Source organism: Corylus avellana, chromosome 10, assembly GCF_965113065.1.
Source record: "Corylus avellana chromosome 10, dhCorAvel1.hap1.2, whole genome shotgun sequence".
In the NCBI taxonomy this organism is placed as follows: Eukaryota; Viridiplantae; Streptophyta; class Magnoliopsida; order Fagales; family Betulaceae; genus Corylus; species Corylus avellana.
In genome coordinates, this window is record NC_142499.1 from 4,415,541 (window position 1) to 4,436,390 (window position 20,850).

A 20,850-nucleotide genomic window follows, 5' to 3' on the forward strand; every position below is an offset into this window, starting at 1 on the left:
ATTGGGACGCCTCCCTGGAACCAAGGCGTGGCGTCATGGGATGGGTAGTGGTGATCCGAGATCAAAGGGGGCAGCTGATATTGGCTAAGTGCATGTCTCGTCAGGGCTATCTAACCCCTTTAGCTGCAGAAGCCTATGCAGCCTTGATGGCGGTCAAATTGAGCAAGGCTATGGCTCTTCAGAATATTCACTTTGAGGGAGATGCTAAAGCGGTGGTGGATGCTGTTAATAGTGCTGAAGAAGACAGAAGTACGATTTAAAAGCTAAGGTCCAGTCTTTTGTTCGATGGAAGATGACTTTTATTAGGCGAGAAGGAAATAATGTAGCCCACGTCTTAGCTAAGCATGCTTCACATCATGCTCTAAATAATACGTGGCAGGAACCACCTGACTGTATAAGTGATTTATTATTGCTAGAGTCTTCCGCTCTAGTTCAGTGATGTTCTAATGAGAAACTGATATTTCAGTCAAAAAAAAAAAAAAAAAAAATTCAAACCCATTAAAATTTTATAAAACTAGTTAATGCTCTTGTCTCTTATATGCAATGCTTTCACTATATATGGTTATTATATGTGCTTTGAATTCTTTAATTTATGGTTATTAATTAATATTAGGTAACAAAATATATATGGCTATTAATTAATAATAAAAATTATGCAATGCTTTCACTATATATGGTTATTATATATATGCACTTAATTTGTGTTCTTTAATTTATTTGGAAATAATTAATATTAGGTAACAAAATATATATGGTTATTAATTAACAATAAAAATTATTGAATGTTTTAATTATATGATAACTTTCTTGACGTGTCACATGTGGCACGTCAAGAAATTCTTGATGTGCCACATGTGACACATCAAGAAACCTTATCGAAAAGGCGCGAGACCAGCTGGACCCCTTTTTCTTTTTTCTGTCCTTTTCCCTCTTCTTTTTCTTTCTCCTTTAGTGTGCGCCCACAGTTTTCCTTTTCAAATAAGTTGTCATTTTTTTTTTTTTTTTCTTTTCCTCTTCTAGATGAGATCTCTTCCTTATTTTCTTTCCTTTCTCCTTCTCCTTTCAACTAATTTCTTCTCCCAAATTCCTTCTTTCTACTTGTCTTTTGGTTCTCACTTTTATATATATATTCTTTCTTTTTTTTTTCTTCTTCTTCTTCTTGTCACGCCAACCTCCCTTGTTTGTAGCTTAAACAAAATAAAAGAAAAGAAGAGAAGGAACCTGCGAGAGAAGAGGAGAAAATGTGAAGAAGAAAGAGAAATGGAGAGAGAAGGGAAGGGCCTGAATATTTGGGGATTTTAAGGTATAAATGCTTGAATTTGAGTTATTCTATATCTATTAGTCTCTTATATAAAAGTTTTTTTTTTTTTTGGTTAAATTTGCCAACCCACTTTTAGATTTGTTCTTTCACATTATTTGGGGGTTTGAAGTATTTTAGGAAATTCTACCGAATATTTAGAGATCGGAGTACTTGTGTAGTGAATTCATGATGAGATTTTGGGAATTTTCCTTCAATAGTTAGATATATATGGGTGTTCAACATTTGTAGGGAGTTATATGGGTTTTAAGTTGCAACTGAATTTTTGATGATAAATTAAACATGAAGTAAATTTAATTGGAAAAAAACTTCCGGAATTTTATTTAGTTATTTATTTTTTAATTATGATTTTATTAAAAAAAATTATTAATTTTTTTTAAAACTTTAGTGACGTGTCAAAAAGTGGTACGTCAAAAAAATTATTGACATGTCAATTTCTGACACATCAGTAATTTTTGACGTGTCAAAATTGGCACGTCAAAAAATTGAAATTTTTGACACCCGCCTTATTAACCTTTCACACATGTCAATACTAACACGTCAAAAAAGGTTTCATAAACTATTGGTCAACAAAAACCTTTTTTTTTGTAGTGCTATCTCATCATACCAGTGTGACAAGTCCAACCAACCCTTAGATTACCTTATTAAACAATAAAGAAAAATCATAGGATTTGTTGAGACTATCATATCAACATTGTCAAATAATTGTTCAATAAAAATGTGGTATATAGCATTTCTCTTTCACTCTCTCTTTTTTAATTTCAAAAAAAAAAAAAAAAAAAAACATGTGAGAATCTCATGCTATTAAAAAAAACACACGTGTTTCTCACATGCCAAGTGACACATATCACTTTTAGAAGCTAGGTTCTAGGAAACTCATACAACCCAGCTTGTGGGAAATTTATGTCCGATATAAAATGCATGTGATTTTTATATGTATTTTTAAAAATATATGTGAGAATTACATACTCTATTCAAAATGCATGTGAAAATTACATGTATTTTGGACATGCATATTGAAACAAATTCATTCAACTCAGTTTAGAAAAGAACTTTGACTCTAGATTATTTAAAATTACACCAAAACGACACATAACCATAACTTGTATTAGTAAGTAAATAAAAAAGATACACACAATCATAACTCCACAAAACATTTCCAATTGGCGGATTAACAGGAGAATGGCTAAAGAATTGGTCAAGGTTTTTCACCTCATAAGCAGGTTTTGAGAATTTGTTAAAGAATTGGTCAAGGTATTTAGGACAAGATTGGGTCAAAAAGGCTGTTTATGAGAGTAGAGCTCCAGAATCCATGGAAATGGGAAACGAGATCTGCAACTGCTATGTTCAAAGCAGGAGGGTTTAAAAGGTTGGGATTAGGGTTAGGCTTAGGCTTAGGCTTAAAACTAGGTTTAAGAGGTTGGGGTTGTAATTTGAGATTAATTATTGGAGTCTCTACAAGATGTGCATCTACTAGGTATATAGCAGCACCATAAATATTTATTTATTAGAACAAAGCAAATTAAGATGAAAGAACCTTTGACTTTCAATAAACAATGTGGATTGTTGATTGGCATTTGGCAATTGCCTCAGCCAGCTTTCATGTGTATGAATCTAGACAATAACCTTGAGTGGACTATTATGCATCTGCATTGCATGGATTGATTATTAAAATAAATATGAAATTACATAAATAGTTAATAATGATATCTTCTGTTAAATTTTTATAATATTATTTGTATTTTTTTATATCTTATTTTTGTTATAGGAATAAATAATATGAATGTTAAAATAAGTGAGAAAATTGCAAAAAATATAACAATTTAGAGGGTACGTAAGTAAAGTTTCCCTTAAAAGTAACATGAATGTTAAAATAAGTTTCTCCATTTCATATAGAAAGAATCTTTATTTAAATTTCTAATATTAAATATGCTTTTTTTCTTTGTTTTGATCTGTTTGAAATAAATATTCATATCAATCCCAAATACCCTAAACATGAACAAATCAAATAAATGATTTTATTGACAAATGGTCTCTAGAAAATATTTTTCTATCAAACAAATTTTGTTGACATGTCTGCACAAGGAGAGAAAAATGAATAAGAATTAATGAACCTTCATGAAACGTAATCTCTAACTAATTGAGCTACCCTTTAGAATTTTTTATCAAACACTTTAATAAATGAAAATGAATAAGAATTTGAACTAATGACCTTTTATGAGGCGTAATCTCTAATTAATTGAGGAGGAATGATAGGTACTCAACTTATTTGCTCAACTGTCTCCAAGAAGTAGCTCAATTGACTGGGACTACGTCTAATGAAGCGGAAGTTACTAGTTCGAATCCTCCTCCCCCATCTTGTGCGGACATGAAAAAAAAAAAAAAAAATTATTTACCCAACTTAATTCTAACTTTTGCTTTATTTTTTTATTTAAAAAAAAAACTAAACAGCAACTGAAAAAAAAAATGTGTGAAGGAATAATATCTATTTTTGGTCCTTCTTTTATTTGGTATTTTTTTAAAATTACAAAATGATATTTTTCTTCATAAAAATATCATTTTTTTTTTTAAATGACCAATTTTATGAAAAAAATATCATTTTCATTTAAAAAAAATATAAAATAAAAGAATGACCAAAAATAGATATTATTCCTTCACACATTTTTTTCATTTGCTATTTATTTATTTTTTAAAATAAAAAAATAAGATAAAAGTTGAACAAATAAGTTGAGACTTTAACATTTTCCTTAATTGACCTGCGCCTTGAAATTTTTTATCGAACACTTTAATAAATAAATGGTATTTAAAAAAAGAAGAAGAAAAGTTTCATCTTTATGAATATTGGTGGCGTCGAATTGACACAAGTGCCCAGTATAGCGGTTTGTAACTCAACGGTCTCTGCCTCTAACCGAGTATGACAAACCGACGATGTAAAGGGTAACAACAGTCATTTTAAGTTTTTAACAGAAAAGTGCCAGGCTATGTTCTGTTGGTTTAACCTTTGCAGCGAAAGCTTTGGCGGCTTTTGCTTCGACCCTTCTCTCTCTTCACCCTCCTCAGATACATACACATTTTCCTAAATTTTAAATCTTTTGTTTCAATTTTTTAAATTCTGGGTTTTGGCGAAAACCCAGAGTACATCTTATTCAATTGGTACCATCTTCCTCTCTCTCTCTCTCTCTCTAAAGTCTCAATCTTTCATAGGATCCTTTTTCAGTTTCATAGTTTTCTTTTGCCTGGAATCTTCTGGTTCACGGTTCAGGTCCTTCACTTTCGGAATCAGTCATTCCATGTATAAAAAGGTTAGTCAATGCTCTCTATTTACTAAAAACATAATCATAGTCAACCATTTGCATGAGTTTTTTTTTGGTTTGATTATCATGAATTTTTGGATTTCTTTATGTATTTGTTGCTGGTAATTGATTCTATGCTATTCCCTCTTTGGAAATGCTCATGTCTTAGTGTGAAATCTCTTCGTATATGGTGTTGCTAATTAAAGGAGTGGATTTAGCTCAGCTCAAGTGTTATCAATCTATTTTATGATCTGGGTTGATGGGTTTTGGTCACTTTATGATTTTAATCGGATTTCGTTTACTCCTTGGAGTTTGGGACTGGTTTATCACTGTTTTATTTAGCATTTCCTGTTCAATGAGGTTATTTTACAAATGTATACCAGTTCTTTTGAGCATTACATAGGGATTGGGTTTGATTTGAAGCATTAGCATTTTGAGGTTGTCTAACATACCAATATTTGCCCGAATAGTGATGATAGAAAGTGGATTTGTGTGTCTGATTATATATACTATATTTGTGTTTGTCATAGGGCTGATTAGTTTCTGTTTTTTAGGTGCTTATACAGAGCTTGAGAGTGAAGAAGAAGGATTGTTTTGTGATAATTTCACGCAATTAGTTCTGAGGTTATCACGAAAGAGGCTTTTGAGATATGTTATCCATTCAGAAGTGGAAATGCTCATGGTCTTTGGCAGCAGCAATTGCTTCTATTGTGGCCTTGGTTTCAGTAGTTAATCTATTTCTGTCTCCTTTGGGGTCTTCTTTTGATTTCTTAAGGCAATCCCAGAACTTTTGTATCCCAGTTAATGGATCATCTGAAGATCTACAGCCAGCAGTTGACTTAGACCATAGGTTTCCAGCTGGCTTACACAAGGAGGTTATCTATCGCGGTGCACCATGGAAGGCCAAGGTTGGGAGGTGGCTTTCTGGTTGTGATTCTATTACTAAGGAAGTCAGCACTGTTGAGGTGATTAGAAATGATTTTGCTGTTAAGAGTTTACTTCGCTTACTGTTTAATTTTTTGAAGTGTCAACTTCATATTCAATGCTTAATTCATATAATACACGTCTTTAGGTTTTTGTGTGAGTGCTTGTGCAGCCTCTTTAGATTTATAGGATTAATGCTGACACCAGTTTGAGTTGCACCTTGGAAGTAAATGTCTCTTTATAACTCATTATTCTGTTTGCAGATAATAGGTGGAAGTAACTGCAAGAATGACTGTAGTGGTCAAGGCATTTGTAATCGTGAATTAGGACAATGCCGGTGCTTTCATGGATATAGTGGTTAGTATCATTTAGCTTTTCCTTCTGCATTTAATTAGAAGAAAAGAAAACATGCCGCTGTTCCAATTTATTATATTATCCGTAGTGATATTATTTTTTGGACTTTTATGATATACTCATAAAATACATCGATGATATGAAGTGTGCCAATTCAAGCAACAGAATCTGCAGACAGATTGCTTTTCAAGTTGATTTTTAAAACATAACAATTCAATGATTTACGCTTACATGAATGGAATAACTATATCTTTTGTCCCTGTGACGTTCGTGGCTTCTCATTAATCAAACATGAGAACCTTTACGGCTTTACAATACATACATACTAGGTGTTCTCTCTTTGGTTCATGTTAGTGTCAAAAGATTAAAGATGTTTTGGTAGTTGACAAATATAAGATGTTAGTAACCAGCCTTTTAGCCAATTACTTGTTCAAGGAAATGGTGAAAGTCAAATGAAAGATCACACATTCAAATCTTTTTCTAGACCCTAACTTTGGGAGTATTTAAGTTATTTTTAACTTATTATTATGAGTAATTTTTTATAGTTGATGGAATTAGTTTCTTAACTAGTCTGCTTTAGGACATATACTTTTTCTTTTATTTTCTTCACTTTAAAGCTATCAAGGTGTTATCTGACTTATTATAGATTTAAATCATCAATTAAGAAATGTAGATTTTAGTTCTAGTCAATTATCATACTGTCATCATCTTTGTTGTTTAGCGCCAGTGGATGTATTCTCACTGAATCACCGAGAAGAAACCATCAGCAACAATCGATGTATTCTCTCTTTTTTCTTTTTCCTCCTTTCTTTCTAGTCTCATGTTTCCATCTTTAGAATTTAAATTTAACTTGTGTTTATTTATTTATTTGAACAGCACTTACTCTTTCTTAGTATTCTAAAAGTTTACATTGTCCACCCAGAATCAAAGTTAATGTTCCCATCCGATCAATCATATTGTTATTGGCTTTATGTCTGCTGCTGTGACAGGAGAAGGATGCTCCGAAAGACTGCAGTTGCAATGCAACTACCCAAAATCGCCAAAAGAACCATATGGGCAATGGGTTGTCTCAATGTGCCCTGCTTATTGTGACACAACAAGGGCAATGTGCTTCTGTGGGGAAGGCACAAAATACCCAAATCGTCCAGTGCCAGAGGCATGTGGGTTTAAAGTGCAGTAAGTGTAGTCAAATCCCTAACAAATGCTTTTGTCAGCATATTTCCTTGGTTGCAAAATGCTAATTAGGTTACAATTACCTAACATCTTGGCAGCTTACCTTCTGAACCTGGTGCTCCCAAACTGACTGATTGGGCGAAAGCTGACCTGGATGTTTTTACAACCAATGGTAGCAAACCAGGATGGTGTAATGTGGATCCAGCTGAAGCTAATGCCCAAAAGGTAAAATTCAAAGAGGAATGTGACTGCGTTTATGATTGCCTTTTGGGGCGGTTCTGTGAAGTGCCCGTGCTATGCACTTGTATTAATCAATGCTCTGGACATGGGCATTGCCGGGGTGGATTTTGTCAGGTAATGGTTTTTATTTTTTTTACTTTATCAATCTTTGGTTTCTGATATGCTTTTGAGATAAAAGACTTCTATTACCATCTTTCTATATCTATCGACTAAAGAAGTGAATGGGAATAGTGTAAGTTGGTCAAAAGTTATTCATGAAACTCATGATTTTTCGACATTTTGAGACATATCCCTCAATTAATAAATTATATGAAAGAAAAATAAATAATATGAAATGAAATGTTGTATAATTTGATTTCCCATCATATTTAATTGATGTTCACTGTTTATGGCCATTGAAGTTTAAACAATTCGTGTTAACTCATATTTACTTTGATGCTGTGTACTTTTATTTTCTCTGAATTGTCGCTTCTACTTCCTAAACTAAAGCTGGTGTATGTCTCAGTGTGACAATGGATGGTATGGAATAGATTGCAGCATTCCATCTGTTATATCATCTGTAAGAGAGTGGCCTCAATGGCTTCGACCAGCACAGCTTAATGTTCCTGATGATATACATCTCACAGGGAAAGTTGTCAATCTAAATGCTATGGTGAAAAAGAAAAGGCCCCTAATTTATGTTTATGACTTGCCTCCAGATTTCAACAGCCTTCTCCTTGAGGTCAGGATAAGCTGTAATTTGTGATTTCTTGATAGATGCCAATATCAAGTTCTCATGTTTCTCAATCTTTTGAGTGTTGTAGGGGCGCCATTTTAAGTTACAGTGTGTAAACAGAATATATGACGAGAAGAACGCAACATTGTGGACAGATCAGCTGTATGGCGCTCAGGTATGCTTGAACTGAGATTAAGCATTGCCTAGAACTTTTTTGTTATATAATACTACTTGTATGCAGATGGCACTTTATGAAAGTATCTTAGCTAGTCCTCATCGAACATTGAATGGCGAAGAAGCAGATTTTTTCTTTGTTCCTGTCCTTGATGCATGTATAATAACTCGTGCAGATGATGCTCCTCACTTGAGCATGCAGGTACACCTTTTGCGGCTGTTGCATATATAGAAAATATATATGATTATATATATTCTCTCTATTTTTATGTATACATGACTTTTTTTTTTCCTTTTTCTAGGCATAGGTACATGTGAGTTAGATTCTCTTTGTGCATGCACATGTATGTTTGTGTGTGCGCACGCGCCCATGCGTGTGCATACCTGTGTCTTTTTGCATACGTATGGTTTTTTAGTTGACCTTTTGAGACAAACAATTATGGATGATGGATGATACACATTGCCCACTCCCTGCCTTTTCTATTTTCAAATGAACTTTGATATTTCTTGACACATGTAAATAGCATAAGAGTTTGTCTCTTCTTAGGAATTCTATTCAATCTTCATTTCACCTTTAGAACCTTCATTTAGTACCTTAACAAGAAACTTTAGGTGTGCGTGGGTGCTTGTGAATGGCATTCCACATTTCGCTTGTATGTTTGGGTTTTGTTCACTTGTATGTGTGATTCCATCCTCGTGTGAATAGGATTTTTAACTTTTCAGGACCATTTGGGCTTGAGGAGCTATCTCACTCTGGAATTTTATAAGAAGGCTTATGATCACATTGCTGAGCAATTTCCTTACTGGAATCGCTCATCAGGTAGAGACCATATTTGGGTAAGCATGGAGAAAGCTGAGAAAGTGAATGATTTTTGTCTTTTGCTTGTGATAGAGTGTTATACCGAGCTTAACATAATGAAGTTCCCTTTATATCTTAAGACAGTCATTTTCCTGGGATGAAGGTGCTTGCTATGCCCCTAAGGAGATATGGAGTAGCATGATGTTGGTACACTGGGGTAACACAAACTCGAAGCATAAAAATTCCACAACAGCCTATTGGGCTGACAATTGGGATAGAGTTCCTTCAAGTAGAAGGGGCAACCACCCATGCTTCGAAGCTGATAAAGACCTTGTGCTCCCTGCTTGGAAACGTCCTGACGTTATTTCATTAAGCTCAAAACGTTGGGCTAGGTACACATTTCACTGAAAGCATTGTCTCATCTTTTTGGCTTTATTAGTTTGTCTTGGTCTAACAATTCAAACCTGTTTTAAATTTTCCATATGTGTGGGTGAACAACGGAACTTTCAATGATTCATTTTCAGGCCCCGAGAGAAGCGAAAGACACTGTTCTATTTCAATGGAAATCTAGGACCAGCATACCCAAGGGGAAGGCCAGAAGCTACGTAAGATAACTGAAGAGCAGTTTTGAATATTGTCAAATAGTCAGTTGGTTTCAAATGGCATGCGGACTTACTATTAAGAGTGTCAAAATTGGCAATGTTATTGTTGCAATTTCTTTTTTCTTTCCCCCATAAAGTTATGCATTTTGATAAATTTATAAATCAACACTTTCTGCTTCATGTTTAACAAGCGTGTTTTGAGTGGTCAAGTTAGTTGTGTCGTTGGCTGGTTGAATCTCCAATTCTATGGACAGTTACTAAAATACATATTGTCAGAAGAGATAATAAATAGTCTGGTGGTGTATATGCAGATATAGTATGGGTATCAGACAGAAAATAGCAGAAGAGTTTGGATCAAGCCCTAACAAGGAAGGCAAGCTTGGGAAACAGCATGCAGAAGATGTAATTGTCACACCACTACGTTCTGACAATTATCACGAGGATTTAGCCAGTTCTGTTTTCTGTGGGGTATTTCCTGGAGATGGTTGGAGTGGTCGTATGGAAGACAGTATTCTGCAAGGGTGCATTCCTGTGGTCATTCAGGTAGTGTGGTTTTGTATCTCGTTTCTCTGCCAACTTGGCAACCATAGAACATATAAGCATTTAATAATGAGTTTGGCTTAGCTGTTCATTGGTGGCAAGCTTCTTGCCAGGTTGTGGCTCTAGGAACCATCTTATAGATTATTGCTCATGAAATCTGTTTCAACAGTGGCTGTTCAACGCTTCTTGTCATTTTATGAAATTGCATAAGGTCATCCTAATTAGTAGTTTTCTAAAGTTTGAGGGGCTTTTGAGTTCTGTCAATATATCCTACTTGTCAAAAAAGCGTAAGCATTGTGGAGCTGATTTTGGTTTTTCAGTTCATTTTGCACCATGCACGCTTGTTACTGCAAGTGCAGTGGAGGTGGGGTACAGGGGGTAGAGGAGAGGCCGTGGGAACTAATGGTGAGGTGTGTGGATGGCGGCAGAGAGAAGTAGATATGGCTTTCAAACAAAGAAAAATAAAAGAGAGGCAATGGGGAGGGAGAGAGGGAAGAGGGGAAAGAAAGTGGGAGGAAGAGAAGTCAGGGAAGGAGGACTCCTCCCCAGGGTTCTCATGGGTGAGAGAAATGTGGCTTTCACTAGGAGAAGGAAAAGTTTCACAAGAGAAACAAAAGCCTCTCTCAGGCCAACCTTGTCTCCCTGTTAGTTGGATGTGCTCACACACACACACTCGTACGGGAACTTTATAGTTTGACATTCATCAAAGCTCAAACAACATTTTAGAATATGATGGGTAGTTAGCCTTAATGAAATAATCTTTTTTGCTTTTACATGTGTAGGATGGGATTTTCCTGCCATATGAAAATGTTCTCAACTACGATAGCTTTGCCATTCGGATAAGTGAAGATGAAATTCCAAATATGATAAAGATTCTCCGGGTATTTCTTTTAATGTTTCAATTTGAATTGGGATCAAGAAATGTTCAATTGAAACTTGGCAGTTAAGTTGACAGGGTGGTGTCCTTTTGCTTCCTCTAGGGATTCAATGAGACAGAAATAGAATACAAACTGGCCAATGTGCGGAAAACCTGGCAGAGGTTCTTGTACCGTGATTCTATTATGCTTGAAGCTGCGAGGCAAAAATCTGCATTTGGCCGCGTTGAGGATTGGGCAGCTGAGTTCACGAAATTAATTGAAGATGATGTCTTTGCAACATTTGTACAGGTATACTTCTTCCTCTTCCAAATAGAAAGATGATTTTTATGCAATTTTGGACATTGAGAAACATGAATTCTGATTTTTATGTAATTTTGAGCATATATATACACAGTATCCATACTCTGAGTATTTGAGAATATAATCACAAGACTTCCATATTTGCTTGTCTATTTTCTGAATCTGCTGACCTTATTCTTGCCATTACAAGGTTTTGCATTACAAGTTACATAATGACCCTTGGAGGCGGCTTGTTCATCTAGAAAAAGAGTTTGGGTTACCTAGAGAATGTTTGATAAAAACCAACTGAAGAACTTTGGTCAATTTGAAGAGATTTCTGCAGCTGAAGGGCTCATGAGCTATAACACAAGAAGACATGGCTACTCTCTTTTTTTCTTTCTGGTGAGTCCAGATTCAAAGAAGCACCTCAAAGCTCCAACATTCACCAGCTAGCTATACACCGCCTGAAAATCAAGTTCTCTTATTGATATTCCAGCCTAAAGCCAATTTTTGTAATTCAAAGAGACAGATAAAGAATTTTCTTTTTTCTCCAGATTAATGCATACATGTGAATACATATTTGCATCTTCTTCCAGCTCATTTTATTCGGGAAACAATTGAATAAGCCAAGTCATACAATTATTTTTGTTCATTTTTTTGTTTACATAAACATTTATGGAACCAAAAGTATGATGTCTTTGGGGACATGAACAGATTATCTATCTTCTTGTGCCTCAAATTTTCCTATGATCCCTGGATTTATTGTAATTGGATTTTCTGCCAAAGAACACATGGAATGCATTAAGCACGTACGGTTTGATTTCATGTCCTCTCGTTGGCCTTTCTCAATTTGAAAGATTACTGTTGAACTCATGAGAACCAAGAATATCAGGGAAAACTTTCATAGGTACAATTACAACTTTGCTCAATAGTTTGTTGCCAACAAGGCCAGTTCATTTTATGTAAATGTTTCATGTGCAATTGAAACGTGTTTAGGTAATCATTGCCTTTTGAATTTCACAAAAAAATTGTACAAGCTTAAGAGAAGGGTTGCAGAACTCACTTGCCTCGGACAAATGAATCTTGCGTCTTAAGTTGATTTTTAAAAGTTGGTTCTCAAGTGATGTACCACCATCTCATGAAATGGTGATACATTCCCTAAAATAATAAATCACAAGAGATGGTGACATATCAATTGAGAACCAACTTTTGAAGAAAAAATTTGATAAGTGTAGTATTTCTCTTGAAAAAAATTAAAACCAAAGTTCTAACCGAAAATTTCTCATGATATCTTAGAATAATATTTAATGATAATTAATAGTTTACATAATAAATATAAATGAAGAGATTAATGTAAATTAAATCTAGAATAATAAATATGAATAATATAGAGATATAAGCTGGTAGCTATGAGAATCTTGCATATTTTATCCCATATTACAATTTAATTTGTCTCACTGCAATAAAAAGTTAATCCAAAGATAGAAATCATATCCCAACTTCAATTATGCGACATATTGATTTGAAAAACCCAATTTTACAATGCCTACTAAAACTAAATTGGTAATTGAAGACTGTAAATTTTACAATGCCTACTAATTTACTTCGCTGTGAATTCTAGAATGTAAATAAAACACTCATATAATTGCATTGATGAAAACCGAAACATATTCCAAAATATAGTGATAAGTGTCATTCAATATCTTTGAGTTTCTAAAAAATTAATGTTTAGAATGATTCCTAAAAATATTAAAAGAAATGACTGAGTTTTCCTCCAAACTAGATTGAAATAATTTTCTTAAACCTCGTCTATAAAAATGATACGTGTCCTTTTTTTTCAATAACATGTGAGATGCACATGAGTTTTTAATATTATTTATTTCAACTTTGCTCTCACTATTAAAAAAACATTTGCATCTCACATGTTTTAATGATACATGTCATTTTTATAGACTGAGTTGGAGGAAGTTCCTTCAACCCAATTTAGAAGAAAACTGTGTCCATAAAAAACAAAAAAAAAAATGTGAAAGATGACATTTGGCGCCTATTGAAGTAGGTTGAAGGAAATTTTGTCCAAACTAGTTTGGAGGAAATTTCTGTCATAAAATTATATAGATCAATTATAACTTAATCTATTTAATTAATTAAACGGGTTAAATCCATAAATTTTAGCCTGCTAATTTTATATTAGATTTGTATCGTGTAAAAAATCCCTAAATCTTAATCCTCCTTAAATCCCATAAACTCCCACCAAATAAGGCAAATGTCCTTGTCAAAGTAAGAATTTGTTCTTACCATTTTATAGGAGAACCAACATTATGAATTGGATGAAAAAGGTTCAAATGATATTTCATATAATTTTTTTTTTTTTTTTTTTTTGACATGTCCACACAGGGGAAAAGAAAATGAGGATTCGAAGTAACCTCCACTTTATGAGACATGGTTCATAGCTGATTGAGCTACCATTTGGAGACGATATTCCATACAATTGGGCTAATAACAATGAACAACAATTTAGAGGTATTATGACACTACTCATACATTATATATAAAAATAAAAATAAAACTCCTAAATAAGAAAAATCCCGTTAAAAGGTGATTAAAATAAATTTTCTTCAAATTGAGTTGAAAAAAATTATTCTAATCCAATATATAAAATTGTCATGTGTCTCATAAACTATAATTAAGATTTATTTAATAAATTTAATAGTAGACATGATGTTATTTGGTTTAAAATTTTTAAATAATATGACATTATCTACACCGTCAAATACAGCCAAATAAAATTTTGATTATAAAATAACTCATCTCGATGTTCCTTAAAATTAAAGTGGATTTTATTACAACATTATGTGAAAAACACATTTTTTTTAATAATTTTTTTTTTTCTAATTTCTTAATACTATTTAAAAAAAAAAAACGCATATATATATATATATATATATATAGTTAAATCGGAGAAGTACTCCAAACAGAGAAAAACCCTATCCAATCGTGGGATAGGTGACAGAGACCCACTACTTTCCCACTTGCTGACTGACCCAGTTCACTGTACTGTGTCGGCTACTCGGCGTGCACGCAACGCATTCCAAATAACGTCACCTGCAGGTGACCTTAGTCTCCTTTAAAAGCCCTCTCTTTTTCTTCTCACTTTCCTGGATTCTTTTTTTTTTCTCTCGTTTCACTTTCGATCTCTTTGTCCGCGTCTGCGCTGTCGCCATGAACCTCTCTTCCCTCGCAGTCGACCCCAAGCCCGTCACTGGCCCACGGTGGGCCTTCTTGGGGGCCCAGCGCAGGACCATTCCTCCTCGCCGCCCGAACTTCGTCGTTTGCTCCTCCGTGGCGGCCTCGGCGTCGCTGAGCGTGGCCGAGTCGACCACCAGCACCCAGGGACCGCCGAGCCGGATCGCGTCGCTGAGTCAGGTATCGGGCGTGTTGGGCTCGCAGTGGGGAGACGAAGGCAAAGGCAAACTCGTCGACATCTTGGGCGAGCACTTCGACATCGTTGCTCGTTGTCAGGTCTCACTCACACATACTAACATATACATGCGTGTACTTATTGATTTTGGTAGTGATTTGATACAAATTTAATGACTTCAATAAACCCAATAGTCAAACATTTGCAATTCTGTGATTTTTCAGCATTAGAGTAATTGGGTAGAAGTAGATCAGAGTTTTTGGGCATAGGGAGGATTGGCCTATGTCTGGGGCGATCCTATGGAGTTGTCTAAGTAGTCAAATAAGCCTAAATCTATTATCAGTCTTTTAGAATATCTCAAAGGAATGTCATTCACTTTTTAAAACTGGATTTCTCAGATTAGGGGCTGTGCGTAGTGCTTAGCAGTAGCGTCATGCTATTTATTCTTTAGGTTCAGACCCATGCGTCATATTTGGGTGTATCTGGCATTGGTCGGCTAATGATGATGCTCACCGGAACAATGAAATATTTGGTGGGTGTTTTATTTTGTTTGTTTTTTCTTCATGTTATTGTTGTTCAGTGGAGCATGTTGTAAATTAATAGTAACCCTTCTTTAATCTATACTTGCGGCAGCATTGCTAAGCTTAACACCTGCATGCTTGCATTTGGTAATAGATTTTTGTGGATCACAAAAAGAATAGGTCCATAATGGTGTCTTGTTTAGTATTATCATGGTATGCTAAGTAGGAGGTGCATGTGCCCGGGGGCTTTTTGAGCAGCCCTACTAACCATTTTGATTGGTTCTAAATCATTTACAAGCCGTCCATCTATGGGAAACCACTCTTAATTGGCGTGCTATGTTGGTCCCTGCCTTCTCCTAGTGGAACTAGGTTTTGAGAATCTACTTGAAACACCCTGCTTGACACAATTTACATGTTTGTAATTGGCATGTAATTGGTTGACCAAAGTTGGTGGTTCCTGATCAGCCAATATGTCTTTTAATTGCAATTTCTTTTTCCCTGAAAGCTTTGAATTTTATTTTATTTTTGTCAGGGTGGGGCTAATGCTGGACATACTATCTACAATGCAGAGGGAAAGAAGTTTGCCCTTCACCTGGTTCCCTCAGGTATCCTTAATGAGGATACACTCTGTGTTATTGGGAATGGAGTTGTGGTGCATCTTCCAGGGCTGTTTGAAGAAATTGATGGCCTGGAATCCAATGGGGTTCCCTGCAAGGGAAGGATACTGGTGTCTGATCGTGCTCACTTGTTGTTTGACTTCCATCAAGTAGTAGATGGTCTTAGAGAGGCTGAGCTTGCCAAATCTTTCATTGGCACTACCAAGAGAGGAATTGGACCATGTTACTCAAACAAGGTTATCCGGAATGGCATTAGAGTAGGTGACCTGAGGCACATGGATACTTTTCCTCAAAAGCTTGATCTTTTATTGGCAGATGCAGCTTCAAGATTCCAAGGTTTTAACTATGGCCCAGAAATGCTTAGGGAAGAAGTTGAAACATACAAGAGATATGCTGAGAGATTGGAGCCCTTCATTGCTGATACTGTACATGTCATGCACGACGCCATCTCAGAAAAGAAGAAAATTTTGGTCGAAGGCGGTCAGGCAACCATGCTAGATATCGACTTTGGAACTTATCCTTTTGTAACTTCTTCTAGCCCATCAGCTGGTGGGATCTGCACTGGTCTTGGAATTGCTCCAAGAGTAGTAGGCGATCTAATTGGAGTGGTGAGTGGATGATTTTCTGTCGCTCACTTTTTCTCCTTAGTTGGAGGATTATTTCCCCTTTTTCCTTACTTTTGAAGCCTTAAAATCTAACCTCTTGAAGAATTTTTTTTTTTTCTTTAGGCTAGAAAAAAAGTTCTTGCCTTTTAATGTTTTTATGGGTTTGATATAAATATGGTGCAAAACATCTTCTATAAAGATGGTATCCATAGTCTTTATTAAATTTAATATTGCACTTGAAATAAATTAAGAATGTTTGACATAGCCAGTTGAGGTTCCTAACTTGAACGTATCCTGTGCAGGTGAAAGCCTATACTACAAGAGTTGGTTCTGGTCCTTTCCCTACGGAAATCTTGGGACAAGGGGGTGACCTCTTGAGGTTTGCGGGTCAGGAGTTTGGCACCACTACAGGTCGTCCTCGACGTTGTGGTTGGCTTGATATTGTGGCGTTGAAATACTGTTGCCAGATCAATGGATTTTCATCACTGAATCTCACCAAGCTTGATGTGTTGTCGGATCTCCCTGAAATTCAATTGGGGGTTTCTTATAAACATGTTGATGGTACACTAATTAAATCATTCCCTGCAGATCTTCGTCTTCTTGAGCAATTGAAGGCAAGTTCCCCACCCCCAGGCCCCCTTATCAAATTTTATATTTGGGGATATGTTTACTTATAGACAAATCCATTAGCTCTTTTTTGGTACTGGTTTGACTGTGCTTGCCGTGGACTGGAAGCCATTCCAGATTAGGTATTCAGGGATACGGCCTTGTGAGGGTAGTTCTTTGTTAACCTTACACCATCAGACCACCCTACCCTCTCCTCGTCAAGAGTCTAAAAGCATTGTTTAGGACAAAGAAAAAGGGTGGAGCTTTATATGTGACTTCTCATATTGTTAAAACTGATATTTGATTGCCTGAGTTCTGTAAAATGATTGATGTCCTCTTTATTGCTTTAGAACTTTTGGGGGGCTTCTTGATTTATGTGTTCTCATGTTGTGTAGGTGGAATATGAAGTATTGCCTGGATGGAAGACCGATATTTCTTCAGTCAGAAATTATGCTGACCTTCCATTGGCTGCACGCACATATGTGGAAAGGATAGAAGACCTTGTTGGGGTGCCCATTCATTACATTGGTGTTGGGCCTGGTCGTGATGCCCTCATAGTAAAATAATTTGATTATTGTTCCCTCTAAGATGTCCAAGAGGATTCTCACGCACTTAAGAGGTAAGATGATGCTAGATGAATTTTCCCTTTTAAGGTGTTAGATTGCCTTGGAGAAAAGTAGAATGTAAGGTAGGTTATATGCATTTGATGTAACAATTTTATGTTCTTGGTCTGTGGAAGGCCATTTTGAATCTTATGTCTTGGGTTTGGCAACTTGGAGAATTTTGGTGAAGTATTCTAGCCTGTGTTCCCAACTGATGTAGTGCTAGAGAAGGGGAGTTTTTTGGATATTACATTGGCATCGAGATGCTGATTTTGTTGTTGTTGTTATTATTGGCTTAGTCAATTGGTACCTGTTTGCCATCCGCCACTTGCATTGTGCAACTAGAGAAAGTGTTCAAAATGTTGCTTTAAGGAATTAGGTGATGATGATGAATATGCTCAAGTTACTGTCATGTCAAAGAAATAAGCATGAATTTATTGCTTGAAGAATGTTACAATTCAAGTTTATGAAAGAACGCCACTCCCCAACCCCCAAGGAAACAAAAAGTACTTAAAATAGGTTTGTTTTTTAGAGAGAGAGAGTGAATTTGGGTTAATGATTATTGTTTGTCCCCTAAACATGATTCTTGAAAACAAATCCATGGACTTTCACCCCCACTTTGGGGTGTGGTTTCTTCTAAGCCAAATAGTAACTTTGGCTCTGTTTTTTAATGCGTTTTGGAGGGTGTTTTTTGTTTTTCGTTTGAAAGTGTTATGATATGATATAGAGATGAAAGTAGTTTTGAGTGTTTTGTGTCTTAAGTTTTATTAATATTTTTATTTTGAGAACAAAAAAAAAAAAACAAAAGAGATGAGAACAAAATTTTACCAAACAAACGAAGCCATCGGCTTTCAATCTTCTAGTTTCTTTGCATATAGTTCGGCTTTCGATCGTCTAGCTTCTTTGCATATAGTTCTGTCACATCAAGGTAAAAAGAATGTATGTGAAAGCTTAAATAATAAGTGATGTTTAATACATGAAGTTTACAAATGTAATCATTTTAATGAGAAATTAATCATGTGAAATTGGACAGCAACATGCTGCTAGGTGAAATGGTGGAATGGTGCACCTTTAATAGCATGCGGCAATGAAGTTATCACAATTCCTAAAAAAAGAAAAAAGAAAAAATAGCATGGGGCACGCAGAATCATGTGTGAATGAGCGAAGACTACTATGAATTGATTTTCCATGGGATCGTAAATCCTAAGTTTGTAATGAGCAAAGTCATTACAAGTCAATGGTAAATTGAGGGGAAATTTGTTGATAGTTAGAAAGAGCTAATATAGGGTTTTTGTTTTTGTTTTTTTTTTTTTTTTTGTAAAAATAAAAAATAAAAAATAAAAAATAAAAAACTAGTGAAAGCATACATATGAATTTTACCAAAAAAAGTTAGTAAGGCATAAAAAACGTGAAACATTTTCCTCCTTTTTTTTTTTTTTTTCATTTTATCTTTCACTCATCTCCATACAATGAACGAGTGAATCTATCATTGGATTTATGAGACTCACGTATGGGTCTTACAAATCTAATAGTGAATTTGCAAAAGAGATGGTTTAAAAAATTATGTGTAACATGACTCTTTCCTTCAAGTATCAAATTTTTTTTTTTTTTTTATGATGAGTGTTACATATTTATATTTTACCCATCTCTTGTTTATATATTATTTTTTGCAAATTCACCATTTATATCTTACCCATCTCTTGTCATAGATTCAATGATGAATTTGCTCATCTTTTCTCTTGTAAGGAGATGAATAAAAGATGAGAAAAAAAAAAAAAAAAACAAAACAAAACAAATTATTTCTCTCTTTTTATTTTTTAATTATTACTAGGGATTGAGAATCTTGTGTTTCGTAATAATTGATAGAAAACACTTTCTAGGGATCCGGCTTACATGCTGTTATTTTACATGCTGTAGTTTATCAATGGTCAAGATTGAATCTTTTAAAATTTATCTTCATTTTCTCTCTCTTATTAAAAGCTTCTAAAATTAAGTCAACTTTGAGATTTAATCTTGACCATTGATTAAACTACAGCATACATGCTGTTATTTTAATAACAGCATGTAAGCCAGATCCGTGAGGGGGTTATTATTATCATTGATAGTGCTATTATGCAATTATAAATATTAGAGACGGTCAAACTTAAGGATAATAATTAATTATAGAGATATGCTCGAAATCTATGCAATTATAAATATTGCCATATATATGAGAAATGCTAAAATCTAATAAAAACTCTACATTTTGTCCATAAAGTTCATGTTGCAAGATGCCACATCATCTTCTTTTGTTTTGTCTTTTTTCCTCCACAAAGAAATAATGTAGCATCTTGCCATACGGACTTTTATGGGCAAAATATGAAGTTTTTATTAGATTTTAATATCTCTCTCTCTCTCTCTCTCTCTCTCTCTCTCTATATATATATATATATATATATATATATATCCACACGTTACACATCCAACCCAAACAAAACCACCCTAAAAATATTTTTAAAATTTATGTTATTTTCTTATGGATAGAGTTTTCCTCCAAACTCAGTCTATAAAAATGACGTGTCATTTGACTATGTGAGATGCACATTTTTTTTAATAGTATGGACAAAGTTGAAATAAATAATATTAAAAACTCAAGTGCATCTCACGTGTTATTAAAAAAAATGACACGTGACTGGGTTAAAGGAAGTTTCTCTAATCCAATTTAGAGGAAAACTCTGTCATTTTATTTTACTGATTTGTATAAATTAGTTATGAATCAATTTGTAACTAATTTTTGTCCATGTGCAATGGGTTTTTGCCAATCACAATATTTAGAAACTCGAGGATTTAGAAACGATCTTTGCGTGATTGCTGATGAAGTAAATTTATATTTAACCTTATTAAATTGAATAGGTAAAGTTGAAGTTATCTTACTCTCTCTCTATATATATAAACTATATTTTATTACATAATTATTCTACAATGCTAATATGACACTTTCAACTAATTATCATTGTTAAACAAAAAAAGTCTTTGTTTACAAAATAAAAATATGAGATCTAAACTTGGATTCTTGGTACATCTAAAACAAAGATAAATAATACAACACCTTCGATTTATTTACAACACTTTAAGGGTCCGTTTGGGAGAGCGTTTTTAAACCAAATCGCAATTTTTGAATGTTTGGGATTGCAATTTTAAAACTGTAAATTT

General features: G+C 34.5%; 2 protein-coding genes across 3 annotated transcripts; both read left to right on the plus strand.

Moving 5' to 3' along the window:
• The first annotated feature begins 4,346 nt into the window (after positions 1–4,346).
• Positions 4,347–12,002, plus strand: LOC132162575 (exostosin family protein). Of its 2 annotated transcripts, none has more exons than XM_059572831.2 (15): positions 4,347–4,620; positions 5,166–5,576; positions 5,799–5,892; positions 6,879–7,065; positions 7,161–7,416; positions 7,808–8,023; positions 8,106–8,192; positions 8,259–8,393; positions 8,915–9,028; positions 9,135–9,382; positions 9,515–9,595; positions 9,904–10,135; positions 10,915–11,013; positions 11,113–11,298; positions 11,501–12,002. In XM_059572831.2, exons 2-15 carry the CDS (start codon positions 5,262–5,264, stop codon positions 11,597–11,599), a joined length of 2,349 nt encoding a protein of 782 aa, XP_059428814.2. In that variant the 5' UTR covers positions 4,347–4,620; positions 5,166–5,261; the 3' UTR covers positions 11,600–12,002. The 2 variants fall into 2 exon arrangements, with proteins under 2 accessions (XP_059428814.2, XP_059428815.2); XM_059572832.2 differs by having other exon boundaries at positions 5,178–5,576.
• Positions 12,003–14,423: 2,421 nt separating this feature from the next.
• Positions 14,424–17,991, plus strand: ADSS (adenylosuccinate synthase). The gene is made up of 4 exons (XM_059571775.2): positions 14,424–14,808; positions 15,761–16,453; positions 16,753–17,064; positions 17,452–17,991. Exons 1-4 carry the CDS (start codon positions 14,509–14,511, stop codon positions 17,620–17,622), a joined length of 1,476 nt encoding a protein of 491 aa, XP_059427758.1. The 5' UTR covers positions 14,424–14,508; the 3' UTR covers positions 17,623–17,991.
• The last annotated feature ends 2,859 nt before the right edge of the window (positions 17,992–20,850 follow it).